This window comes from Triturus cristatus, chromosome 7, assembly GCF_964204655.1.
Source record: "Triturus cristatus chromosome 7, aTriCri1.1, whole genome shotgun sequence".
Classification (NCBI taxonomy): domain Eukaryota; kingdom Metazoa; phylum Chordata; class Amphibia; order Caudata; family Salamandridae; genus Triturus; species Triturus cristatus.
In genome coordinates, this window is record NC_140590.1 from 754,964,959 (window position 1) to 754,990,756 (window position 25,798).

The following is a 25,798-nucleotide window of genomic DNA, read 5'->3' on the forward strand; positions in this document are numbered from 1 at the left end:
CAGGTTACTGGGGCCTACAGTAGAGGACAAAGCTAAGTCCCCATCACAGATCAGAACAGCCTGAGTAGGTATTCTGACTAGGCCAGAATCCTCCTCAGTTCCCAGGGTTAACCCTACTACACCCTTTTGATGGGAACCACCACTTACAGCTGGACTAGGGGGTACAGTTGCCTTAGGGGCAATGGTGGCTGGGGGCTTATCCTTTTTGGTGCACTCACTAAACCAATGTGAGTTGGACTTACAATAGTTGCACCATGGTTTCTTTTGGCCATCTTTCTTTTTATCCTTTTTGGGACCACCCTCCCCCTGAGCCTTTTGGGGGCCTGGTGAAGACTTCTGGTCTTTTTGTTTCTGATCATTACCCTTCTGGTCTGCCTTTTTCTGATCACCGCCCTGGTTCTGGTTTTTCTGCTTAACTCTAGTCCTGACCCATCTATCTGCCTTCTTTCCCAATTCTTGGGGAGAAGTCAGATCAGAATCAATCAGGTGTTGATGCAGTAGCTGGGTTTGACAGTTGTTAAGGATTTGCTCTCTCATGATCAAATTATACAATCCTGTATAGTCCTTAACCTTACTTCCCACTAGCCAGCCTTCCAGAGCCTTAGTGGCACAATCTACAAAGTCAGTCCAGTCCTGAGTCTGTGTCTTCTGGGTATCCCTGAACAACAACCTGTATTGTTCAGTGGTTAGGCTAAACCCATCAATTAGAGCACTCTTCAGGACAGTGTAATTATCTGCATCCTCATCACTAACTGTGAGGAGCTTGTCTCTACCTTTCTCAGAGAAGGAGAGCCACAAGATAGCTGCCCACTGACTTTGGGGTACCTGCTGTACTTTGCAAGCTCTCTCCAAAGCAGTTATCCATTTGTGAATGTCATCCCCACACTTGTAGGGAGGGACAATCTTGCTCAGGTTTCTATTATCATAGTGCCTGTCTCTATCCTTAGGGATATTGCTGCCACCAGTGGGTTCTGACCCACTTAACTTTTGCTCTCTAGCCAGAGCAAGCTTCTCTTTGGCAAGGGCAAGTTCTTCCCTCTGAATCCTCAGATTAGCTTCCCTCATTCTGGCTTCATGCTCCTTTCTCTCAGGGGAAGTCATTCCCCTGTGGGAGGAAGCACTAGAGATGCTAGAGACATGGGAGTGGTTGGATTCCCTTGAAGTGGATCTGTCCCTCCTGCTTCTCTGTGTAAGCCCACTAGGGGGTCTGTATGGGGGGATCCCATGCAAACTCCCATGTAAGCTTAGGTTAGCCTGACTAAGTCTTCCTACTTGGCCCTGGCTGTCTACCTCTTCATCTGAAGCCCCATCTGACTCCTCTGTGGCGGGTAGACCCTTATCTACAGCTATGGCACCATACTTGGCAGCTCTTTCAGCATCATAGGCCTCCAGAAGCTCCACTAGCTGTCTAAGGGTAGGGTTGGAACCCTGTTTTAATCTCCTGGAGGTACACAGTTGTCTCATCTCCTGGAAAGTGAATGCATCATATCTAGAGGGAATCTGTCTAGGATTCTCCTCTCCTGAGGGAGCATCAGTGTGATCTCCATTCAGGGACATGATTCTAGTGAGGGTGTGGTGTGTGCACCTACCTACACTAGTTGTATCTACTAAACCTCTCTAGTAGTTGTAGTCAGGGTGTGTTACTCCCTTCAACCTACAACCACTAAGTCCAGTAGGACTTAAGTATTATAATCTATGTTATATGTACCTAAACAATATCTGTGTGATCTTTCAATTTAGTATCTCAAGATTACAATGGTATTACAACAGCAAGCTCAGATCCCAACCGCTGCTCACCAATGTGAGAAGTTGGCCTGATGTATGATGTCACTAGTTCTAGTGTACACCTTATATCAGTCCAAATACCCTTATGGTGATTGGTTGTAAAGTCAACCTTATAGACCAGCTATCCTAGTGGTAGCATGGACAAGAGCAGTCTTAGGCTAAACTCTGAATGGCATGTGAAGCCAGCTGTGATACCATATATAATCCCTTGAATACCAAATGAAAGGACACCACAACAGATATATATATAAAATAAAGTGTATTTATTCTAGTCAAACCCTCAGCACTCTTTATGAGATTAGAGGTAAGTACAACACAGTCTTATTTAAGCATACATTAAGTCACACAGGTAAGTAATACAGTTAGGCCCTAGGGGCCACGCAAACCATATACTAAGTAAGTGGTATAAGGACCACTGTCGCGGAAATAGGATAGGCCTAGGCCTAGGGAATCGCTGGGGCTACACTACTCTAGCAACAGTTAGGAAGTGGGAGGCCCACGGGATTCAGGTGCAGAGTGGAAACACTCACGCGTAATGCGTAAAAGTCGATAGAAATAGTAGTTGTTAGCAATTAACAGTTTAAGGACACTTTTGAAGCAGCTAGAGAGTCGAGACTCGGAAACTAGACCCTAGGATAGTCACTACCCTTGTGAGCACCGAAGTACCCAAGTTACCTAGCCCACAGGCTGCGGGTGCATAGGTGTGAACTTGCGTCGGGTTTCGTCGTGGACTTCTATGGATGCCTGAAGGAAAGATGCTGACAGGCAGTCAGTGAAGAGTGTCCGGTGGATCCCAAGGCTGGGATAAAGAAGAAAGGAGACCTGCAAGCAGAAGGGTCAGAGTCAAGGTCACTAGCCAGTGACCACGTGGAACCAGGAAGGAACCAGGCGATGTCGTGAAGATTGCAGGTGAAGGTGAAGTTTGTCGCTGCAGCCACGAGGACCAGGGAACGTCGAGGACGACCAGGACCAGGAGGCGAGCTGTCCCACGAAGGCTCTTGCTGTCGGCGGCATCGAAGTTGGACTAGGACTCACCAAGCCTTGGCAAGCGGAACCCACGAAGAACGGAGGACTTGCTACTGGTGCAGACCAGGAAGGTCTGGGGTGCTTCTCTTTTTCAAAGAAGCAGGAGCCAGTCTGGAGGAGCCAAACCAGCGGTGAAGATTTCAGGACGCGTCGTCACAAAGGCTACTAGCCAGCGGGCAAGCAACTGGACATACGCGGCAAGCAGGAAAATGCAGAAGGGCCCCACGCATGACTCGTGGAGTGTGGGGGGCTGATCTTCCGTGCAGATGGTGCTTGGGGTTGGGGCTTCTCAATCCCCGGTGCACAACTTCGAGGGTGCCTCAGAAGCTGCGCTTGAAGATACTAGCCACTTTTCCCAGGTAGCCGGTCCCACGTCTCTCGTCGCTTCCACGGATCTCAGCTCGGCTGTGGATGTGGATCAGGGTCGGAGAAGTCTGGAAGTCAAGGCTCTGGTCGGGCTCTGCAGTCGGTCCCTCGTAGAACTTTAGCAAAGCAAAGGGTAGTCTCTTGATGGTGCCTGTTTGCACAGGGTAGCCACTCCTTGGCCACAAGGGAGATTCTTCAGTCTTCTTCTTTCATCGAATGTCGAAGGTCCAGAGTTTCTGTTCAAGTCGCAGGTTCAGGAAAATCTAATCTCCTGGGGCCCAGCTACCACTCTTATACTAATCTGGGGGGCTAGGTTACCTGCTAGGTCACGCCTTATGGGTGGGACCTGGGAGGGGGGTGGTTACACCCCCTTCCCTTTGTCCAGTTTCGCGCCAGGACTGGGGCTGGAGTGCCCCAGCACCGGTTTGAACTGTACTATGCACGGGACACCTTGTGTGCCCCAGGCATGTCTCATTCTTTTCATCCCTCCCTGCCCCAATACACTAAGGCCTGTCTGGGGTGGTGCTCGCACCTCCCAAGGCAGGAAACCTATTGTCCAAGCCTCCCTTGCCAGGATCACTCCCAGCAGCAGGAGGTCAGACTCGTGTCTGTGGCAGCAGCATCCATTTTGTGATGCTGGGGCTCTGGTTAACTTTAACCGGGTAAGTAGGTTACAACATGTCTTCTCCCTCTAGAAGGGAGGGATAATATCCTCATCCCCAGAAATGGGATGGGGGTATTATTCCAAAGTGTTAGACACCTTACACAACATGTTTTGATAAAGCCAAACCATAGTTACCATAACCGTTTAAGAGTATAAGGCACTTTAAGAGTATATGGTAGGCTATATCATAGAACAGCTATAAGGACATGGTTCCGAAAGCTGCAGACAGGCTCAGCTCATGCTAGAGCACCATCTCACATGTTACCAAGCACTCTGCCTCCAGGATTGTTAAGGCCTGCCATAGGAGTGGCTGATAGGTACACATGTGTCTATATGTAAGTTAGGTATAGGAATACTACACCTAAGCAAGGAGTGATTACACAACCTTGCCCCAGCTGAGTGATCAGCCAGTTGTGTCATAATGGAAGGCCAGACCAGGGGTGGCACAATACATGCTGCAGCCCCTGGTAGGCCTAGGATACACCTATGCCCTGGGTACCTAAGGTACACTGTACAGGGGCCAATAAGGTGATCCTATCCAAATGGGTTATGCACCTAAAGTACATAGTATCAATTTAGAGAGAGAACAGCAGGGCTGTGGGTCTGGTTAGCAGGCCCACAGCCACATCTAAGTCGAAAACCAGTAAAGCAAAAGCAAAAAGTGGGGGTGAACATAGAAAGCAGACCCTACTCTCCTACATAGTGGCCGCGGTAATGCGGTGGACTCCGTACGGCTGACGACACAATGCTCCCAGCGTGTATGCAGCCCCTTCAGAGCCCCCTTCCAGGGCAACTACAGGAAGCCCCCCAAGTCAAATCCGGGGACCACCCCTGCGCCTCTACTGTGATAGCCGTACTTTAGCCGTTTAGTGGGTCGCCGTTAACATCCCAGTCCTACAGCAACAGCAATGGCCTCCACGGAAAGTTCAGGGTTCCCCCACAGCCTCCGGGCTACACAGAGCAACACAGCCTTCTGCCGGCCAGCGATGTAGGCCTTATGCCCCTGACTCCAGTGCACTCGAGCCGCCATACAGCTCCCAGGACCTCTCCCCCGCAGACTCCATCGGGACAGGCCGGGCTCCCCCGCAGACAAAGGGATCTACGGCCCGCCCCCGGACCAGGACCGTCGTACTCCGTCTACTGGCACCGCTTCACGTCGGGGGGGGGCCCCCACCAATGCAGTCCTCCGCCGCACCCCCCCCGGTCAGGCACAGCCAAGGAGCGCCCCCCTATATCCCGGAGCAATCAGTCCCACGTGCAGGGGGGGGCCCCCGAGGAACTCCTCCTCGCTCCAAGTCCTACCTTCTATGCTCCCTCTGATCAAATTCAACCGGACTCCTCCTCAGTCCCGGCCCCTCCGAAGAGATCGGCGCTCCACCCCAACAGCTGCGATTAGGCCACGATCCTCGGGCCCTCGCTGTTCCGCGGATATTCCGTCCTTCAGGGGCTCTCGTCGGGCTTGCAGATCTAGTCCCGGAACAACCACGGCCAGAGTTGTCCATGCGCTGGCCCACCCGGGCAGCACACCACTCGGGAGCAGTCCGCGCCTACGTTTGCGCTTAGGCCCAGCGCCGGGGGTCTCGCGTGAACTCCCCCCGCCGAGCCCAGCCTCCAGCGCCCCGTCGGGCTTCAGGCAAGTCCGGCGCCCAGCCGTCCGTCCAGGCCCAGGCTAGGCCCCGGATCCGCTCCAGCTCCGACGGCGCTCCCCAGGGAGCCTGACTGCCGGAAAACTTCGCCGGAGCTTCCCAGCCGGCGCAGCACGCCTGCCGTATTGCACTTGCGGCTGAATCAGGTAGGGATATACGCATATTGTTACGGATGGTATGCCCTGGCCCGGAGCTCGTCGCCTATGCGACCGCCATCATGGGCTGCAGACCACGCCCCCACAAGGTAAGGAATCTATAACTAATCTATCTCTTAGATATATCATTACCGAAGGTAAGTAACTTGTTCTTTGCTACTTAGGTGGTCTCCGTTACACACTGAACTACACTAATAGTAGCTCTTTAGGTTGGTACAGGTACATAAGGGACATGTTGGGGCAAATCTGTATCCCACAACTCTGGGACGTGATTTACAAACTGTACTTTGTTGTTCTTCAAAATGTTCTAACCAGTACTATTTGTGAGAAGTTGGCCTGATATATGATGTCACTAATTCTAGTGTACACCCTGTATCAGTCCAAACAACCCTTATGGTGATTGGTTGTAAAGTCAACCTTATAGACCAGCTATCCTAGTGGTAGCATGGACATGAGCAGTCTTAGGCTAAACTCTGTATGGAATGTGAAGCCAGCTGTTATACCATTTGTAATCCCTTGAATACCAAATGAAAGGACACCACAACAGATATATATATAAATAGAATGTATTTATTCTAGTCAAAATACCCTCAGCACTCTTTATGACATTCGAGGTAAGTACAACACAGTCTTATTTAAGCATACATTAAGTCACACAGGTAAGTAATACAGTTAGGCACTAGGGGCCACGCAAACCATATACTAAGTAAGTGGTATAAGAACCACTGTCACGAACACAGGATAGGCCTAGGCCTAGGGAATCGCTGGGGCTACACTATACTACCAAAGGTTAGGAAGTGGGAGGCCCACGGGATTCAGGTGCAGAGTGGAAACACTCACGCGTAATGCGTAAAAGTCGATAGAAATCGTAGTAGTTAGAAATTAAGAGTTTTAGGACACTTCTGGAGTAACTAGGAAGTCGAGACTTGGAAACTAGACCCTAGGATGGTCAATACCCTTGCGAGCACCGGAGTACTCAAGTTACCTAGCCCACGGGCTGCGGGTGCATAGGTGTGAACTTGCGTCGGGTTTCGTCGTTGACTCCTATGGATGCCTGAAGGAAAGTTGCTGACAGGCAGTCAGTGAAGAGTGTCCGGTGGATCCCAAGGCGGGGATCAAGAAGGAAGGTACCTGCAAGCAGAAGGGACAGAGTCTAGGTCACCAGCCAGGAGCCAGGAAGGAACCAGGCGATGTTGTGAAGATGCAGGTGAAGAGGTGAAGCTTGTCGCAGCAGCCACGGGTACCAGGAGGCGTCGAGGACGACCAGGACCAGGAGGTGAGCTGTCCCACGAAGGCTCATGCTGTCGGCGGCGTCGATGTCGAGTTAGGACCCAACAAGCCTTGGCAAGCGGAACCCACGCAGAATGGAGGACTTACTTCTGGTGCAGACCAGGAAGGTCTGGGGTGCTTCTCTTTCACAGAGGAGCGGGTGCCAGTCTGGAGGAGCCGGACCAGCAAGATGAAATCAAAGGTTCGTCATCGCAGAGGTGACTAGCCAACAGGCCAGCAACCGGACAACACGTCGAACAACCCAAGTGCAGAAGGGCCCCACGCAGAACACGTGAAGTGTGGGGAGCTGATCTTCTTTGCAGATGGTGCTCGGGATTGGGGCTTCTCAATTCCCCAAGCACGGCCTCGAGGAAGCCTCAGAAGTTGCGCTAGTCAGTTACTAGCCACTTTTCCCAAGTCGCCGGTCCCAGGTCCCTCGTCGCCTCCACGGATCTTAGCTTCGCTGTAGATGTGGATCTGGTTCAGAGGTGTCTGGAAGACTCGGCGCTGGTCAGTCTCTGCAGTCGTCCCTCGCAGGATTCAGTCGCAAAGCAAGCAGCGGTCGCTGGATGGTGCCTGGTTGCCCAGGGTGGTCACTCCTTGGCCACAATGGAGATTCTTCAGTCTTCTTCCTGAGGTCGAATGTCGAAGGTCCAGAGTTTCTGTTCAAGTTGCAGATTCAGGATAATCTGATTCTGCAGGGCTCAGCTACCTACTGATATACTGGGCTAGTGGGCTGGGCTACCTGCAAGGTCTCTCCTATGGGTGGGACCAGGAAGGGGAGTGGTTACACCCCCTTTCCTTTGTCCAGTTTCGCGCCAGAGCTGGGGCTGGACTATGCATGGGACACCTTGTGTGCCCCAGGCAGTGTCTAGTTTCTTTCATCCCTCCCTGCCTCAATACACTAAGGCCTGTCTGGGGTGGTGCTAGCTCCTCCCAAGGCAGGAAACCTATTGTCCAAGCCTCCCTCGCTGGAAGGACTCCTAGCAGCAGGAGGTCAGACTTTTGTCTGTGGCAGCAGCATCCATTTTGTGAGGCTGGGGCTCTGGTTAACTTTAACCGGGTAAGTAGGTTTCAACATGTCTTCTCCCTCTAGAAGGGAGGAATAATATCCTCATCGCCAGAAATGATATGGGGGTATTATTCCAAAGTGTTAGACACCTTACACGACATGTTTTGATAGAGCCAAACCATAGTTACCATAACCGTTTAAGATTATAAGGTACTTTAAGAGTATATGGTAGGCTATATCATAGAACAGCTATAAGGACATGGTTCCGAAAGCTGCAGCCAGGCTCAGCTCATGCTAGAGCACCATCTCACATGTTACCAAGCACTCTGCCTCCAGGATTGTTGAGGCCTGCCATAGGAGTGGCTGATAGGTACACATGTGTCTATATATAAGGTAGGTATAGGGATACTACACCTAAGCAAGGGGTGATTACACAAGCTTGCCCCAGCTGCGTGATCAGCCAGTTGTGTTATAATGGAAGGCCAGGCCAGGGGTGGCATAATACATGCTGCAGCCCCTGGTAGGCCTAGGGTACACCTATGCCCTGGGTACCTAGGGTACACTATAAAGGGGCAATAAGGTGATCCCTACCAATTGGGTTATGCACGTAAAGTACATAGTAGGAATTTAGAGAGAGAACAGCTGGGCTGTGGGTCTGAATAGCAGGCCCACAGCCACATCTAAGTCTAAAACCAGTGAAGCAAAAGCAAAAAGTGGGGGTGAACATAGAAAGCAGACCCTACTCTCCTACACCTGGTTTTAAGGCCTGTGACTCCTGTCATCGACTGATGTCGGTGACGGACCACCATCGCCGGTGCCTTTACTGCCCGGGGGCCGACCACGATGCGGAGTCGTGCCTCGACTGTCAGGCCTTGACTTCGAAGGCTACGCGGGAGCGGTCCCGTAAGCTTCTCGAGCTTCGGCACTCGGCTCCGCGCCGTTCACGGTCCCGGTCCAGGAGGAGGTCGAAGGACCGGTCGCGGAGCCGCAGCCACCATCATCGCTCGTCGGGCTCGAAGTCTTCGGGTAAGTCGAAGCGCTCAAAGAAGTCCAAGAGGCGACACCGCTCTTCGGATTCCCCACGCCGGTTGCGCGACTCGGTCGAGGGTTAGGGTGGTCCAACCCCCGCAGATCCGTCGGAGCCGCAGGAGCCACGTCCTTCCCCACACCTGCCGGTCCCTGGAACTGACGCGACTCCAACGGAGGTTAGTGCCTTCCTCTCGGCCATGAGGGGCCTGGCTCCGCCGTCGACGCCTGCCGGCGCGCCTTCAGGCCCCGCGGGCTTGACTGGGTGACCTCGCGAGCCGGTGCTCTGGCCCCGGCGCCGTCGACGACTTCGGTCCCGACGCCGCAGGTCCCCGAGGGATCCAGGCCTGGATCTCTGCCGGCGCGGGTCGACCTCACGACGCCTCCTCCGCCGGCGCCGACACCGGTTCCACCTCCGGCGCCGTCTCCGGACGACGCCGTTCCCCGGTTCAGCCCCGGTCCCGGACCGGCGCCGGTGCGGCGCCGCTCGACGCCGCATCCGACGCCGATGTATGAGCATTTCATCTACCGCCCGGCTCCGGTAATTCCCCCTGTTTATCAGGAATCAGATGACGGGGGCAACTGGGATGGGTCTGAGGACCCTATGGCCAGGCAGGCCGAACTTTCACAGGACTGGGCAGACAAACTGGGGGATGCCAGTGGTCTGGACACCTCCCCGGACACTGGTTTCATCTCTCCTCCGACTGTGGCCTCGGAGGAAGGTGCTGCTTTTTCAGTGGTGCTGCGCAAGGCGGCCGACGCCCTTGGGCTGGAGTTGCCTGCTGTGGCCGTGAGGACTAACATCCTCACTGAAGTGCTTCAACCATCAGCAAGCACCACGGAGCCTCTGCTGCAGTTCAATGAGACACTAGTGGACGTTCTACAGGGCACCTGGTCCTAGCCCTCCACAGTACCTCCTGTGGATCGGAACGTGGCCCGGCGCCACCGCCCTGCTCCGGGCGACCCCATTTTTCTGTCCCAACACCCCACGCCCGAGAGTCTGGTTATCCAGGCCTCGACTTCCCAATCCTCCTTCCCGTCCGCTCCTCCGGATCGGGAATCCAAGAGGCTGGAACAGTTCAGAAAGAAGCTGTTCTCTTCCCTTAGTTTGGGACTGCGGTCCTTGAATACCGCTTGCCTCTTGGACCGTTATTCCCACTCTCTGTGGGATACGGTGGAGGACGTGCAGCCCCTGTGTCCGGAGGAGGCCCGGTCATGACTCACCCAGGCGCTTGCTGACGGGCGAGATGCAGCACGGCATGCCATACGATGTGGACTAGACACCACGGACTCGCTGGGTAGGGCGATTTCAACCACGGTGGCGCTCCGTCGCCACGCCTGGCTACAGTCCACGTCTTTCTCGGGGGATGTTCAGAGTACCTTTGATGGCACTCGCCTTTTTGGCGAGAAGGCGGATCGTGCGCTGGCTCGCTTCAGGGACTCCCGGGCTACGGCCAAGTCCTTGGGTCTCTCGGCCCCGCGGCCGCAAACTTCCGCCTTTCGTCCCTTTCGTGGCCAGGGAAGGGGCGCCTCCTCACATCCGCCTAGCCACCGGCCGCAGAACCAACCTGCACACGGACGTGGATTCCGCCGAGGCTGTAATGGAGGACAACGTGCCGGTCAGTCCACATCCACCCCGGCAGCATCCGCCTTAAAGCCCTCCTAGTCAGAGCTTTCAGGCCCATTCCACGCCAGTGGGCGGCAGAGTTCGCCATCACCTTCTCCACTGGCGTTCCATCACGTTGGACAGGTGGGTGTTGCAAATCGTCCACCATGCCACCACCGGCCATGCCACCACAGTACCACCGTATGTCAGGGGATCACTTGAATCTCCTGTGGGAGGAAGTTACGGCCCTCTTGGCCAAAGAGGCCGTTGAGCGCGTTCCTGGTCCAGAAGTAGGTCGTGGTTGATATTCCCACTACTTTCTGGTTCACAGGAAGGGCAAAGGGGGCCTACGCCCTATCTTGGACCTCAGGAGCGTCAACACTTTCCTCCGGAAGGAGAGGTTCAAGATGCTCACCTTAGCTCAGGTTCTGGCTGCCCTAGACCCTGGAGACTGGATGGTAGCGTTGGACTTGCAGGACGCTTATTTTCACATCCCCGTCCTGCCGGCCCACCGGTGTTACCTGCGGTTCATGGTGGGTCAGGAGCACTTTCAGTTCACCGTGCTCCCCTTCGGACTCACCAGTGCCCCTCGGGTGTTCACGAAGGTGATGGCGGTGGTTGCAGCTCTTCTGCGCAGATCAGGGGTTCCAGTCTTCCCCTCTCTCGACGACTGGCTGTTGAAGGCGAGCTCCCACCTCCAGACTACGGCCGACCTCCTGCATTTGCTGGGGTTATCCATCAATGTGCCGAAGTCGCACCTGAGACCCTCCCGGTTCTGGATTCGGCGCAGTTCGGGGCCTATCCTCCGGAACAGCGGGTCCGGGATATTCAGGCTCTGATTCCCATCTTTCGGCCTCTATCCTGGGTTTCGGTCAGGTTGGTGCTGCGGCTTCTGGGGCTGATGGCCTCCTGCATCCTGTTGGTGCATTACGCCAGGTGGCGAATGCGGGCTCTGCAGTGGGACCTGAAGTTTCAGTGGGCCCAGCATCGGGGCAACCTGTCCGATCATGTCTTGATCTCGGAGGGCACTGCGAAGCAGTTGCAGTGGTGGCTCACGAACCGCAATTGGGTCAGCGGCAGATCCCTCTCACTACCACAACCGGAGCACGTGGCAGTGATGGATGCGTCCCTCCTGGGATGGGGGGGCCACATGGGGGAGGCGGAGATCAGAGGACTCTGGTCTCCGGCAGAGACCCGGCTCCATATCAACCTTTTGGAGCTGAGAGCGATCCGGCTTGCACTGAAGGCATTCCTTCCCTCTGTCTGGGGAAGTGTGGTGCAGGTGTTCACGGAACACACCACTGCCATGTGGTATTGCAACAAACAGGGCAGGGTGGGGTCGTGGACCCTTTGTCAGGAGGCTCTGCGCCTCTGGACATGGCTGGAGCACCAGGGCATCACCCTGGTGGTTCAACATCTGGCGGGCTCTCTGAACGCCAGAGCAGACGAACTCAGCCGCCGGTGCATGATGGATCACGAATGGCGTCTAAACTCGGACGCGGCGCAAGGTCTCTTTCTGCAGTGGGGAGAGCCTTGGTTAGATCTATTCGCCACCGAAGAGAATGCGCAATGTCCGCAGTTCTGCGCATTGGAGTTTCCAATGCGGCACTCGCTCGAGGACGCCTTTCGTCGTGAGTGGAGTTGCGGTCTGTTGTACGCCTTTCCGCCTATACCACTTCTGCCCAGAGTGCTGAAGAAGGTCCGGCGCGACCGGGCCCAAGTCATCTTAGTGGCTCCGGATTGGGCACGAAGGTACTGGTATCCCGAGCTACTCAGTATGTCAATCGACCCCCCGATACGACTGCCTCTTCCAGCAGGGGACGGTCCTCCACCCGAACCTGTCCAGTCTCCACCTCAATGCGTGGAGATTGAGCGGCGACAGTTGATGCCATTTGACTTGCCTCCTGAAGTCTGTGATGTTATTCTGGCAGCCAGGCGTCCCTCCACAAAAACGGTATACGCCTGCAGGTGGAACACATTTGTGGCATGGTGCACAGCAAAGGCTGTGGATCCCCTTTCCGCCCCTCTTTCTGAGGTTCTCCTCTTTCTTCGGACCACCAGGGCTCTGCTCTGGGCACGCTTAAAGGTTATCTTTCAGCTATCTCTGCTTTCTTGCGGCTTCCTGTTCAGCCTTCTCTTTTCAAATCCCCTGTTGTTTCTCGTTTCCTCAAGGGCATTACTCACATGTTTCCTCCTTTCCCCTTCGTAATGCCTCAGTGGGATTTGAATCTAGTCTTGACTTTTCTGATGTGCGCTCCCTTTGAGCCTCTTCACAATTGTCCCATTCGTCTTCTGACTCTTAAGACTGCTTTCCTGGTAGCTATCACCACGGCTAGACGGGTGAGTGAGCTCCAGGCTCTATCGTCTAAGCCTCCTTTTCTTTCTGTTTATCCGGACAAGGTTGTCCTCCGGACTCGTCCTTCCTTTCTTCCGAAAGTGGTGACTCCCTTTCACATCGGGCAAACTGTCACGTTGCCCACCTTCTTTCCGCCTCCGCATCCTTCGAAAGAGGAAGAGAGGCTCCACCGTCTGGACCCAAAACGGGTGCTGTCCTTTTATTTGGACCGCACCAAACAGTTCTGGGTGGACGACCAGCTTTTTGTTGGATACGTGGGTGCTAAGAAGGGAAGGGCAGTACACAAGCGGACCATCTCGTGGTGGGTCGTATTGTGAATAAAAGCTTGTTACTCCTTGTCTAAAAAGGACCCTCCTGTAGGGCTGAGAGCCCATTCCACCCGGGCCACAGCGGCGACTACTGCCCTGGGACGGGGAGTTCCCTTGCAGGACATATGTCAGGCGGCGACGTGGGTCTCTCTGCACACGTTTGCCAAGCATTATTGCCTGGACAGCCAAGTCTGGATAGATGGCTTCTTTGGCCGTTCAGTTCTCCAGGACTTTCTGGTGTGATCTTGGTTCGCAGACCCACCACCGGGGTTGGTATTGCTGGGGTATCTATTTTAAGGTGAGGAATCTAACTAACGTGTTTCTTTCAGGTAATCAAGTTACTTACCTTCGGTAACGATGTATCTGTAAGAAACATTAGTTAGTTAGATTCCTCACCGCCCCACCCATCCTCCCCATTCTGCGAACCGACATCTAGGGTTAAGGCTATCCTTTCTAGGGCCCTAGATTTTTTGGCACCAGTGTCGGTCTCTTGCAAGGCTCTGCGTTCCTGGTGCGGAAAGCTATGTACAAGAACTGACGTCAGCGCGCGAGAGCGGCGTCTAAGTACTCCGACGACGTCATTCCGGCGCACGACGCCAACGACGGACGCGGAGCCGCAGACGACGCTTAGCGACGCGCAAGGGGTATTGCTGACGAAGAATCTTTCCGGATCCAGCCTGACGCCTGGGGATATTCTAAGGTGAGGAATCTAGCTAACTAATGTTTCTTACAGAGACATCGTTACCGAAGGTAAGTAACTTGTTCATTAATTGTGGAAAGGAGATTACCGTAGTAGACTGGTCAGTCTGTGTGGAGGAAAGCAAGTACACAAGGGGAATCTTATTTAAAGTCTGGGTTGTACATTTGCAGTCTCCTTTATAAGGTGAAAGGGAATATTCATTATTGAATTTGTGTTATGTTCTAGGCAAAATTAACACAGCAACAGAATGAATTCAAGATTGTTTTAAAGGAGCTTGAAGATTCTTTGCTTGCTCGACTCTCTGCTGCATCAGGAGATTTTTTGGGAGATACTGCCTTGGTGGAAAACCTAGAGACCACAAAGCGCACTGCCACTGAAATTGAAGAAAAAGTAAGGAACTTATTTATTAATTTTCAGTTTTATGAAGCACTTTCCAGGCTTGGGATGAAAAGCAAAGCTGTTTACACAATTTCATAGGACAACAGTGATATCAGTTGCAAAATGTTTTTTACACAATAGAACATGACAATCAGTAGGAGAAAACATCACCAAATATATCAGAGGTGGCCATTTAGCCCCTGGTCCACCAGGTCATTGGAGAGGCCATGGACTACACTTTCCTGGCAGATGATCTCTGCAGTATCTAGAGATACCAGCCTTGGTGAAATTGTGTGCCTACTGCACATCTGCTAATGAGGCGGACTCAATCCAGGCACTTCTGTTTACTCCAGTATTGGAACTTTCATAGATTCCCATGCTTGTATCATTCCCCGTCGTCGGAATGGGAGTCCCCGGTATACATAAAATAGCAATAGAAACCATTACCAAAACAGAAACTAGGCCTAGGCCCATTCTTGTTTTGCAACCTATCCACCTCTTTTTGTAAAAGAGACCAAATAAAGTGAACAACCTATCAAATTAGCCTCACCCCTCAGAACCTTCCTGAGAGAAGCTCAGAGCCTCAGATTTTCTACCGCACGTTATGCTAGGGAGTCTCCCCTGGGCTCTGCTCAGTTTGTTCCTATTATCCTTCAATCTACAGTTTTTTCACCAGTTTTTCTTCACAACTTGCTCGGGCTTCGTGTCAGAATGTCTGACAAAGAAAAGAAAGCTCTTTTTAAAACCTGTGCAACTTGTGCTAATAAGAGGTTGTATGTGGAGGACAAACATAAGGACTGTATTTACTGTTTGTACCCGGACCACAAGGCTGCAGACTACAAAAACTCTAAGAGATCATGAGGGACATCTTTTGACCTGGCTCCAGAAGCTTAAGTCAAGGAAGAAACCGGTTTCCAGTGATAGTGATGACACAGCCTCTGCAACATCTTCCAGAAGGTCTGCAAAAAGGGGTAGAGTTTCCCCTTCACCTTCCGAGGAACGTCCTGGTAAGGCCTTAAAAAAGACCTCTCATAGGTCTGAAGAGCGAAGTCCTGGCGAATCTCCTCACTGGGGTGTAAAGGAGAGGGAAGGACTGTCTAAGGGAGTGAGGTCTGAGAGGAAATCCAGCTCATTTTCTCCATCTTCTCCTCCTGCGGCTCCAAAGACTTTCAAAAAGCCCTCTTCACTCTCTTCTGAGGTGAAATCAATGAAAAAAGCTCCCTCGCCGACGAAGCGGTCAACGACTCCGTAGATGAAAGCAGCAAAGGTACAGTCCCAGTCTTCTCTTTCATCTATGGCTCCGTCGACGGGCTCGTCGACGGTGAGTTCATCGTCACCGATAGTATTGCAGAGTTCTGCGTCGACTACTTTGATGCCGGTGTCGTCGTCGATGGTGCTGACGACGTCGACGAGGATGTCGACGACGAGGGTGAAGGCCACGACCAAATCGACAACTACGACAACGGCTGGGGTGTCGATGGTCTCGACGACGACTGCGTTGACGATGTCCCTTTCTTCGTCAACGATTCTCCCGTCATCGTTGTCGACGGCCCCGTTGACTGCGGAAAAAATTACTATATCTCTTAAAAAGCACCAAATTACACCTGACATGACATCCCCTAGGAGGGGAACTCCTCTACCTCCGGCACTCCTTCTGGAAGAAGAGGGATCTGAAGAAGATGATGGTTCTTTCGCCTATGCGAATAGCCTTTCTCAATTGTATGTTAAGTGCCAAGACACGGACTTGGAGGGGGATTACGGAGAGGAGCAACAGTATGATCCTTCCTCAGATTATCAAGAGGACTACCAGCAGGAGATGGTCTCCATACCCTCCTCCTTACTAGCGGACTTGCAATCTATCTTTGTGGACTATAAAAGGAGATTTGCGACGCAGCCTTCGGTTCCTATACTGGTACCAGATACGGCTGTTCCTCCTGCTCAGCCTGCTATTCTCCAATTGCCAACACCTCAACCAACACTTAAGGCTTAAGACACACCTCTGGTCGTGTCTCTCGTTCACGATGACACCTCTGATGAAGACCAGGGAACTGGCGCACTACCAGATCCTGACGCAAAGTGGGATGACTGTCATTCCTGATCCGGATTCTCCTACAACAGCACTGGTGGATTCCCCCCTGCATACATAGGGGGTTTCCATAAATTGATCGAGAGGGCATCAAGGAGGTTTGAGCTGCCCATGCAGATGGAGCAGTCAGAATGGTTCCTCTATGATTTCAAGGAACCTTACAGGAAGACGGTTCGCTCAATTCTTATTTTTGGCCACGTCTGGGATGAGGGGCTGAAAGTAATGAAGAATCCTGCTATGGTGATTCCAGTTTTGCCTCGCCTTGAAAAGAAATATAAGGCTCCAGACGATAGCCCGGCTTGCTTGGTCAGTCAGCCTAAGCCAGACTCTGTCATTTCTCAGGCAGCCCAAAGAAAATCGAGAAATCCTTCAGCTCCTTTCACAATGCCTCCAGATAAAGAGGGAAGACGCCTGGATAATGCGGGCATGAGGTTTTCTTCCATGTCCAGTCTGTTGGTCAGAGCCGCTAACGCCTTGGCGATACTTGGGCGCTATGATCGCCATATGTAGTGTGATCTTTCCCCATATCTGGACCAATTGCCTGAAGAGGCGAAAAAAGAGGCGAAGAAGATTCTTCAGGAGGGAAAGGTAACATCGGCTGAAGTGATTGACTGTGCAATGGACATCACTACGACTGTGTTCCGCTCCCTGGCGGGCGCTGCAGTCCTTCAGCGTCAAGGCTGGCTACGGTCTACATGGTTCCGCCCTGAGGTCCAGAACAAGATCCTGGATCTACCCTTCGGCGAGGCGCTTTTTGGGAAGCATATAGAAGATGCTCTCCAGGATATCAAAAGAGACACGGAGACTGCAAGATCCTTAGGGACTCTGCAGTATCGCAAGGTCCCCTTCCGTGGAGCCAGAGGGAGAGGTAATGCCACTTATAGAGAAGGGTACCAGCAACAACGGTATTCCTCATATTCATCGAATTCACAATCTTACCGGCCGAGTTACAACCAATGGCAAAATCAATCCTCTTTTTTCTCTCGATTGTCTAACAGAGGAAAACAAGGACGCCAGGGGAGGGACGCCTCAAAGCGTCAATAGCGGCTTGCTGGCTCTGACTACTGTCCCTTCTCCTCCTGTAACATCAGTGGGAGGCAGAATCTCACTTTACCTCCACAACTGGCAACGAATAACATCGGACTGTTGGGTGCTGAAGATCATTCAATGCGGCCATACTCTGGAGTTCGGCCAAGCACCACCTTCCAAGCCCCCTCGCGCCACTGTATCAAGACAACTCCGTCTTCTATGATTGGAAGTTCATCAAATGCTCTTCAAAGGAGCGATAGATCTGGTCCCCTTCTCTCAGCGGGAAGAGGTTTTCTATTCCCGGTTCTTCCTGGTCTGCAAGACCTTAGAAATGTGGCGCCCTATTCTAGATCTGAGGGAGCTCAACACCTATCTCATCAAACAATGATTTCGGATGGTTTCTCTGCAGGACATTCTTTGTCTTCTCGACTCAGGGGTTTACATGGCCACATTGGATCTAGAGGACGCATATTTTCACATACCTATACATCCAGCTCACAGGAGGTTTCTTCGCTTTGTTGCAGGGATTCTGCTCATGCACAGAACTATGCGCAGGAAACCAGGACCTCAGTGAATTGTGGTGTACCAAAAAACTCACATCAGTACCCAAAACCCCTATCCGACTAGCATCAGTGTCTCATTCGTTCTCCGTGTCATCTCAAAGTGACTAATGATTAGACAACCCAGAACAAGCGACTTAGAGTACTCTCAGGAATGGTGGGGATCAGAAACACCTTTTCGTTATTATTCTCATATCACTCCACAATAAGAGTAATCCGAGACAAGGAAAAGTTTTAAATGTTTATTTTTAACTGCTTGCTCTAAGGTGCAGTACTTTGGCTAACATAAGCAGACAAATGATTAGAAATTAAACCATCAGCAGTGTTACAATTCCATAGAAAATGAAGGGAGAAATCATATTATAATGATAGTGGAAACAGGTCCTATAATACCTTGTGAACCACTCTCCCCTCTGGCTAGTAAGCTAGTTTTATATACTAATAGAAGGCCTCTAGGTTTGAATGGGGAACCCCATACCTCAAAGATCAGCTTAGGTGAATCACATCACAGGATCAGCTCTGCTCTCTGTGTCTGGAAAGCTTTTCTCCAAGTGTCTGAATCATGCATGCAAATGCAATATTAAAGGCACCCGAGTTTCAGATATTTGCAGCTGTGTGCTTGTTGTGTCTAGAGCGTGGGCCGATCAACCTGAATTCAACAGCATACATTGTTATTTGACCTTGACCTTGACTGCTTCTGCACACAGTGTTCAGACTAAGGTTGCGGTGCACGTCTAGGGATGTGAACAACAGACCGTTCTCATGTGAAGAAAAAGCAAGCGGTTTTACTTGTAATAACAGCTACCTATAGTGTCGTGTGCAAAAGCAGCAGAGTGGCAAGATGGCGTTTAACTTCTAAAAACGCTTATGCTAACATAGCAATGTATGCAGACAAAACCCTGTCTCCACTTCAGCTTCACAGTGGCCAAGAACCACTTTCAGTTCAAGGTTCTGCCTTTTGGACTCCGATCTGCAGATCTTTACAAAGGTATTAGCTCCGGTAGCAGCTTTTCTTCTGAAACATCAACAACAGGTCTTCCCTTACCTGGACGACTGGTTGCTGAAGTCTCCTACCAGACACGTAGCAAAAGAATCAGTCACAGCATGCACACGCCTGTTCGACAATCTCTGACTGACACTCAACAGAGAAACGTCAGCTCTCTGTCCATCCAGAACAGCCAGATTTCTGGGAGCCATTCTGGACATATCCATCAACAAGGTTTTTCCGACCCTGGAGAAGCAAGAAAAATTGATGAACATGGCCTCTCGGCTGTTAAAAAGACAGTCACTTTCAGTTCGCCTCTACAAGTCCCTTCAAGGGTCCATTTCCTCCTGCATACCTCTGATCCCTCACTGCAGGTTGCGAATGCGTCCTCTCCAGGAAGAGTTGGACTTGCAGTGGCGCCAAGTCGACGGATCCTTCGACGACAAGCTCTCAGTTACCGTGGCCATGAGGGAGGCCGCATCATGGTGGACGAACAAGGAAAACATTTCTCAGGGCCTTTCCTTCAGGATTGCTCCTGCTTCTCACATAACTACAGAGGCCTCGCTGGAGGGCTGGGGGGGCAGTTTTGCAAGGCCTTCAGGTGAGCGGCCATCGGCTACTCCAGCATCGTCTTTTGCATATAAATCTGCTAGAGCTCAGAACGATTCGCCTGGCCTTGCAGGCTTTTCTTCCATGATGACAGCAGTCTGCAGTTCTAATACGTACAGACCATATGACGGCCATGCATTATATAAACAAGGAAGGCGGCACCAGATCTCGGCTGTTGTCAGAAGAAGCCCAGACAATCTAGGAATGGGCAATCCGGCACAAGATATGACCTCAGGCGGAGCACCTTCCAGGTGTTCTCAACAAGGCAGCGGATACGCTGAGCAGACTGAAGTCGGTCAGCCATGAATGGGAACTGGACCACTCCATTCTACAGAAGGTTTTTCGCAGGTGGGGCAAACCTTCAATGTATCTTTGCCACGCCAGAGAACAGGAAATGCAGATTTTACGCAAGCAGGCTTCACCATCCGGGATCGTTGGTGAATGCGCTTTCGATGGCCTGGTCAGGCGCATTTGTTTACGCTTTTCCCCCATTCCTCTGATCCCCAGACATCTCCGGAAGCTCAAAGCGGAACCCTGCAAGATGATTCTGATAGCTCCTGTGTGGCTCCGACAGTTTTGGTTCACAGAACGGCACTTTCTATCCCTGCACCTCCCACTTCCATAGCAGCCGATTACTTCGCTGCTGACTATGTCCCAGGGCCAAGTCTGGCATCCAGATCCGCAGTCTCTGCAGCTCTCAGAATGGCTCCTGAGCAGCGAGAATTTCTTGGTTTGACCCTTTCAATAGAATGTAGAGATGTTCTCTCTCAGGCTAGAGCACCAAGTACCAACAAGACATGCAGGTTGAAGTGGAAGCGTTTCTGCATTTGGTGCCAGCAACAGGGTGTCCATCCTTTCAAGTCTGAACTGTATGAAGTTCTTCCATATATTCTTTCATTGGCAAAATCGGGACTGGCTCACTCTTCCATTAAGGTGCATCTTGCAGCCATCTCTCGCTTCCGACGCTAGTCTTCAGGGCCGTCGCTCTGGTCGGCAAGGATAATTAAACTGTTTCTCAAGGGCCTTTTCAGAGTTTTTCCTCCAGTCAAACCTCCTCCTCCTCTTTGGAATCTCAACTTGGTTCTCGCCCAACTCAGGAAGCCTCCCTTCGAACCTATACACCGGGCGGATTTGAAATTCCTCTCCTGGAAGGTAGCTCTTCTGCTAGCCTTGACTTCGGCTAGACGAGTGGGTTAACTACAGGCTCTCACCATTTAAGAACCTTTTCTCCAGTTCAAAAAAGGGACGGTGATTCTGCGTACCAACCCTAGGTTCAAAGGTGCCCTTGGACTTTCATTTGAATGAACCGGTTATTCTTAAAACTTTTTTCCCTCAACGGCTACTCCGGCAGAAAAGGCACTTCATTCTCTCGACATTCAGAGGTGCTTAAAATTCTATCTACAACGTACTAAGGACTTCAGGAAGTCTTCTCAATTATTTGTGTCCTTCAGTGACCCTCGTAAGGGTTTTCCCCTTTCCAAGCAGGGGATTGCTTGTTGGATTACCAGCGCTATCCAGTATTGTCACAGAGCAGCGGGCAAGCCCCTGGAAGGGCGGGTCCGTGCTCATTCCACGAGGGCGATCTCTTCTTCGACAGCCCTCTTTGCCAGAGTTCCTATCCGGGAGATCTGCAGTGCAGCGACCTGGAGCAGTGCTCATACATTTACAAGGCATTACTGCCTGGATTCTGCAATGAAGAGTGACACAGCAGTGGGCCAGGCAGTCCTGAGGAACCTCTTGCAGTACCAGTGAGCTTTCCCTTTCATCCCTCCTTCCATGTTACTGTTTTATCAGCTCTTGCACATTTTTTGTACCTCATGTCTCTATATTTTCTATGGTTTCTAACAATGTTGATTGACCATTGTAATTATCATTATGTTGTATGTGCTATTGCTTTGTTCTTGATTGTATAATGGTCATGGTTCCAAAAATGTGCTGATAACTGCTAGCTACTGTGATACACGCATGGGAATCTATGAAAGTTCCAATACTGGAGTAAGAAAACAAGTTACTTACCTGTAACTTTGGTTCTCCAGTATTGGAAACTTTCATAGGTTCCCATGCAACCCACCCTCCTCCCCTGGGAAAACTCAGCCTCTGGTACCTTCAGTGGTGGGATTACACAACAGCTACGAAAATCTGAGGCTCTGAGCTTCTCTCAGGAAGGTTCTAAGGGGTGAAGCTAATCTGATTGGTTGTTCAATTTATTTGGTCTCTTTTACAAAAAAGAGGTGGATAGGTTGCAAAATAAGAATGGGCCTAGGCCTTGTTTATGTTTTGGTAATGGTTTCTATTGCTATTTTATGTATACCGGGGACTCCCACTCCGATGGCGGGGAATGATACAAGCATGGGAATCTATGAAAGTTTCCAATACTGGAGAACCAAAGTTACAGGTAAGTAACTTGTTTTCTTCTGGTGAGGGGGGGTCTCCTCATTTTATTTTTTGCTTACTCCGCGTTCTTTTTAGGTTTTGCCTACAGATGGCTTCAGCTTTTTTTGGTCATAGACCTCTTTTCTGCAGTATGATACAAAGAGAAGGCTTTGGGTCATCCACTTGCTCGTGACTGGATGAATGTATTGTCTATCTCAGTTGTATGCTCCTTATTCAATGGCTTTACTCCCTACTCCTTTTTTTCTGTCCTACAGGAGCCTGGCTTTTTTACAATCATGTTAGTTGAAGTTGTATCCTTGCAGTGCTGCTGTCGGAAAACTGCTTTCATTTGTATTTTAGAACTGAGATCACATGGCTTCCCATGCTCTCTACTGTCTGCTAAACACCCATATGCTCATCTTTTGCAGCCCCCCTGTGGGAGGTTTCTGTAGGAGCCCTGGGGCAGGCAGGAGTTACTGGGCTGAGTTTGTGTAAATCGAGCCAGTTAAAACTTGTCTCCCAGGATCATTGGACCCAATACTGTCAACCAAGTGCACTCCTTAAGCACTTGACTCTCAGGGTAGCTAAATCCAAGGGAGGTGGTGAATAGAAGTTAACAAATCACTGTCCACTCAGCACTTTCGCTTAAAAGAAAATCACTTTGTTACTCCTCACAAAATCGATGCAAATATATATTATTTACAGCGGCATTTCTTACTGGTACTAATATGGACACGTTATAACGGTAACTTTACTATTGCCCGATACTGTGGCGATGAGGAATCTCTGGGGTAATATCGTCAGTGCCAGCAGATTATTTGCGTTTCACAGTCATGTGTGAGTGCCAGTAGTACCTCTCTGCTGCAACCCTTTGAACATGGTGTTGGGTCCAAAAAGTGTATTTTTTGTTGAGATAGGATGCACCTGCCGGCATCTCTGTCAAAGAGAGGGGAAGTGGGGGGGAGGGGTGGGTGGTCTGGTGTGACCCACAGGAGGTTGATGTCCAGACAAAGATTCTGTGCACTTGTAACAATTGTGTTGGTGCCTGCTGCTGATAAGAAACTGTAGCACCCACATCAGTAAAGAAGAGGCTTGTAGTGGTTGTTTTGGTTCTCCTCTTAGAAGAGAACAAGACAAGAACACTAAAGGTAAGAAGGCTGTCTCAGCTACCTAATCCACCAAGTGGTAAGAGGTTTCTCTCGCAAAGAATAAAGGCCAGGTAAGAGGAGGGGAAAAGACTCCCTGGCTTTAAAGGAACCCACTATTTCCTGTACTAAACATTCTATAGTCTGGCTCACTACAAACATACTGGAATATCTGAAATGGCACCTAAAATTCCTATTAGTGGTTTGGGCTCCCTTCCTCGCCCGCAGTCTTTGGGAAGACTGGATTTGACTACACTCACAATGGAAGCTAATATTTCCATGGTCGCATGGCTCACGCACACTCAACTCACTCCTGTTGCTCTAATTTACACTGATACAGGTGCCATTCACGTCACACAGAGATGGGCCTAAAGGCCGTGTTGCAGTGGAGTAGCTAGACCAGTTACCTGTCGCCTGTGGCGGTCCATGTGGCAGCTGCCACGCAGCCATATGTAAGAGCAGGGGGGTGGCTATACCTGCGGGGTGCCGCCCCATGGCCATGTGTCAGAGCATAGGCTGGTTCTGGTAATGCCGCAGTTAAGACCGGGGTAGGGAGGCTACCGCCCCCAAAACATGTACCGCCCTGGGCTGACGGTCCTCTTTGCTACGCCACTGCCTGTTTGCATGGGATTGGCAGGCAATTGTAAATGGTGGGAGATGCTGATAGACCCTCCCCTAACAGGGAACAGGTGAAAAGGCCTGACGTGCTTAGTGAATCTGGTATAGCTTCCACTACTGTCAGTCCTCTGCAACACAGAGAGGACAGTAGTCGCCCTTGTGTAAGGAATTTGCAGCTGGTGCGCTCCTCTGACCTCCACTCCCTTTCATTGGCGCGCACGCACACACGCACGCCTGTCGTGTGCTGAGGTGGAAATCAATATACTACGGCTTGCCATGTTGAACTTGAGGCAAGGGCGCATGCTCTCCAGAGACATACAGTTGGATCACTCTCCATCCCCAAACCCACCCATTTCCTTCCTACTAAATTGCTTTTCTTTTTCAGTTAAAAAAATCGTTTTTACAAGAGCCTGGCCGCTGCACACGAGTACCAGGCCACACGCCTCTCTTCTCTTTCATTGTTTCCTCGTCTATCCTCCGTTATGCTTTATTTTAAATTATTAACATTTATTTTGCAAGAATCGACAAGCCACGTTGCTACTAGGCCACTCTTTTGTTAGCCTTGTACACTTTATTTCTTAATTTGCGGTTCTAAAATATCCTGTCTTTTTGGAATGATACATTATAAATAAGTTACTGTAGGAAGCTGGCTTTTAATGTAGTGGACCATTGTAAGGGCAACCATGCATAAAGTCCAGGAGACCGCTATCGTACGCTATTTGTGTTGGGGTGGTCGAGCAGCTTAGGCTTATTAGAGGGTAGTGTTAAGCTGTTGTACATACTGAGTCAATAAATCAGACACACATTCAAGAAGAAATCTGAGACCAATTTATAAAAATAACACACTTATATGAATTTCGACACATATCTTTGGAATCAGTTAAGTACTTTCAGAGTTATCGATTTCACAAATCAGTAAAAATGCTCGAATAACGATTTTTGAGGTATGAGCCTCGAACGCGGTAATGTTCTTTGGGAGGAAAAACATAAACAGCAAACATATGCTTGCAGTCGGTGTTCGGGGGTGCCCTTTAGGATTTAAGGTGCTTAGGGGCATAGATCCAAAGACCCGCCAGCAGTTTGGATTTACCTGCCCTGGGGTGTCCGGGTGCAGGGGTGCTGGTTAGGACTGGGCCTGGCTGGGAATGCAAACCAGCCCTGGCAATTGAGTCGGACCGGCCGCAGGGATGGGGGAGTCCAACCTGGCGGCCCACCGGGGAAACACCCGGTGCCTGCTACGGCCAGTCCGGCCCTCGGTTGGGAGCACCACACTGGTAAAGTCAATGGTACCTGAAACAAAGAGGCTGCAGGGGGAGACTTAGGGACAAGTCTGGGAGAACCCAAAGGGGAGGAGTCTCAGGTTATGAGGACACCTAGACCAAGGTGACTCAGTAAGGAGTCACGGCCCAGGCTGTGGAGCTCGGGTGCAGAAGGTCTTTGCTTGCTGCCACTAGAAGTCGAGGCTGTTAAGGTTGTTGGTCAGTTCTGCAGAGGATGGAAAAACAAGATAGGGCAGGTTTTTGCACATCTGTGGTGTCCGGACTGGACACAAACAAGCCTTGGCTGGTGCAGGTTCCCCGATATTCAGAGTATTGGTGCAGGGGGGCTACTGGAGGGTCTAGCGTCTCGAAACTCAGCAGAGAAATGGGCTGACTTCCTAGAGCCACAAAGACTTTCTCCTGATGTGCTGCTCCTTCAGTTGGCCCAATTGCCAGCAACATGGGTACCGGACAAGTGCGTTTGGTGCCTATGGATGCAGGGGGATGGCTCCTCCACCCCAAGGCAGATGCTAGATTATTTTCAAAGTGCTATAAAATCCTCCAAGTGTTGGGGAGGATGCACAGCTTTTGGACAAGTCAGGTCTTTTGATTGTCGAGATCCTTGCTGCCCAGTGGCGTCATGAGCCCCCCCACTTCAGCTGCTTAAGGGGGGGATGGGGAGCTCCTACTAAGCCCTACAAGTTGGTGACAGGCAGAATCAAGCAACTCTATCAGTGGTAGACAGCTCATTTAGGCTCACACCTCCCAGTGACTAAAGCCAGCGCTGGCTTTAGGGTGGTGCGACCAGTGCCACTGCACCAGGCACCAAGTTGAGGG

The 25,798-nt window shown here is 51.1% G+C and overlaps 1 protein-coding gene across 2 annotated transcripts in view; it reads left to right on the forward strand.

Moving 5' to 3' along the window:
- DNAH17 (dynein axonemal heavy chain 17) overlaps positions 1 to 25,798 on the forward strand; it is a 14,992,541-nt gene that overhangs the window by 12,338,214 nt on the left and 2,628,529 nt on the right. For both annotated transcript variants that reach the window (XM_085617470.1, XM_085617471.1), the window contains one exon: positions 14,145 to 14,309. In XM_085617470.1, coding sequence (XP_085473596.1) covers positions 14,145 to 14,309 — 165 coding nt within the window. The remainder of the gene's footprint in view (positions 1 to 14,144; positions 14,310 to 25,798) is intronic.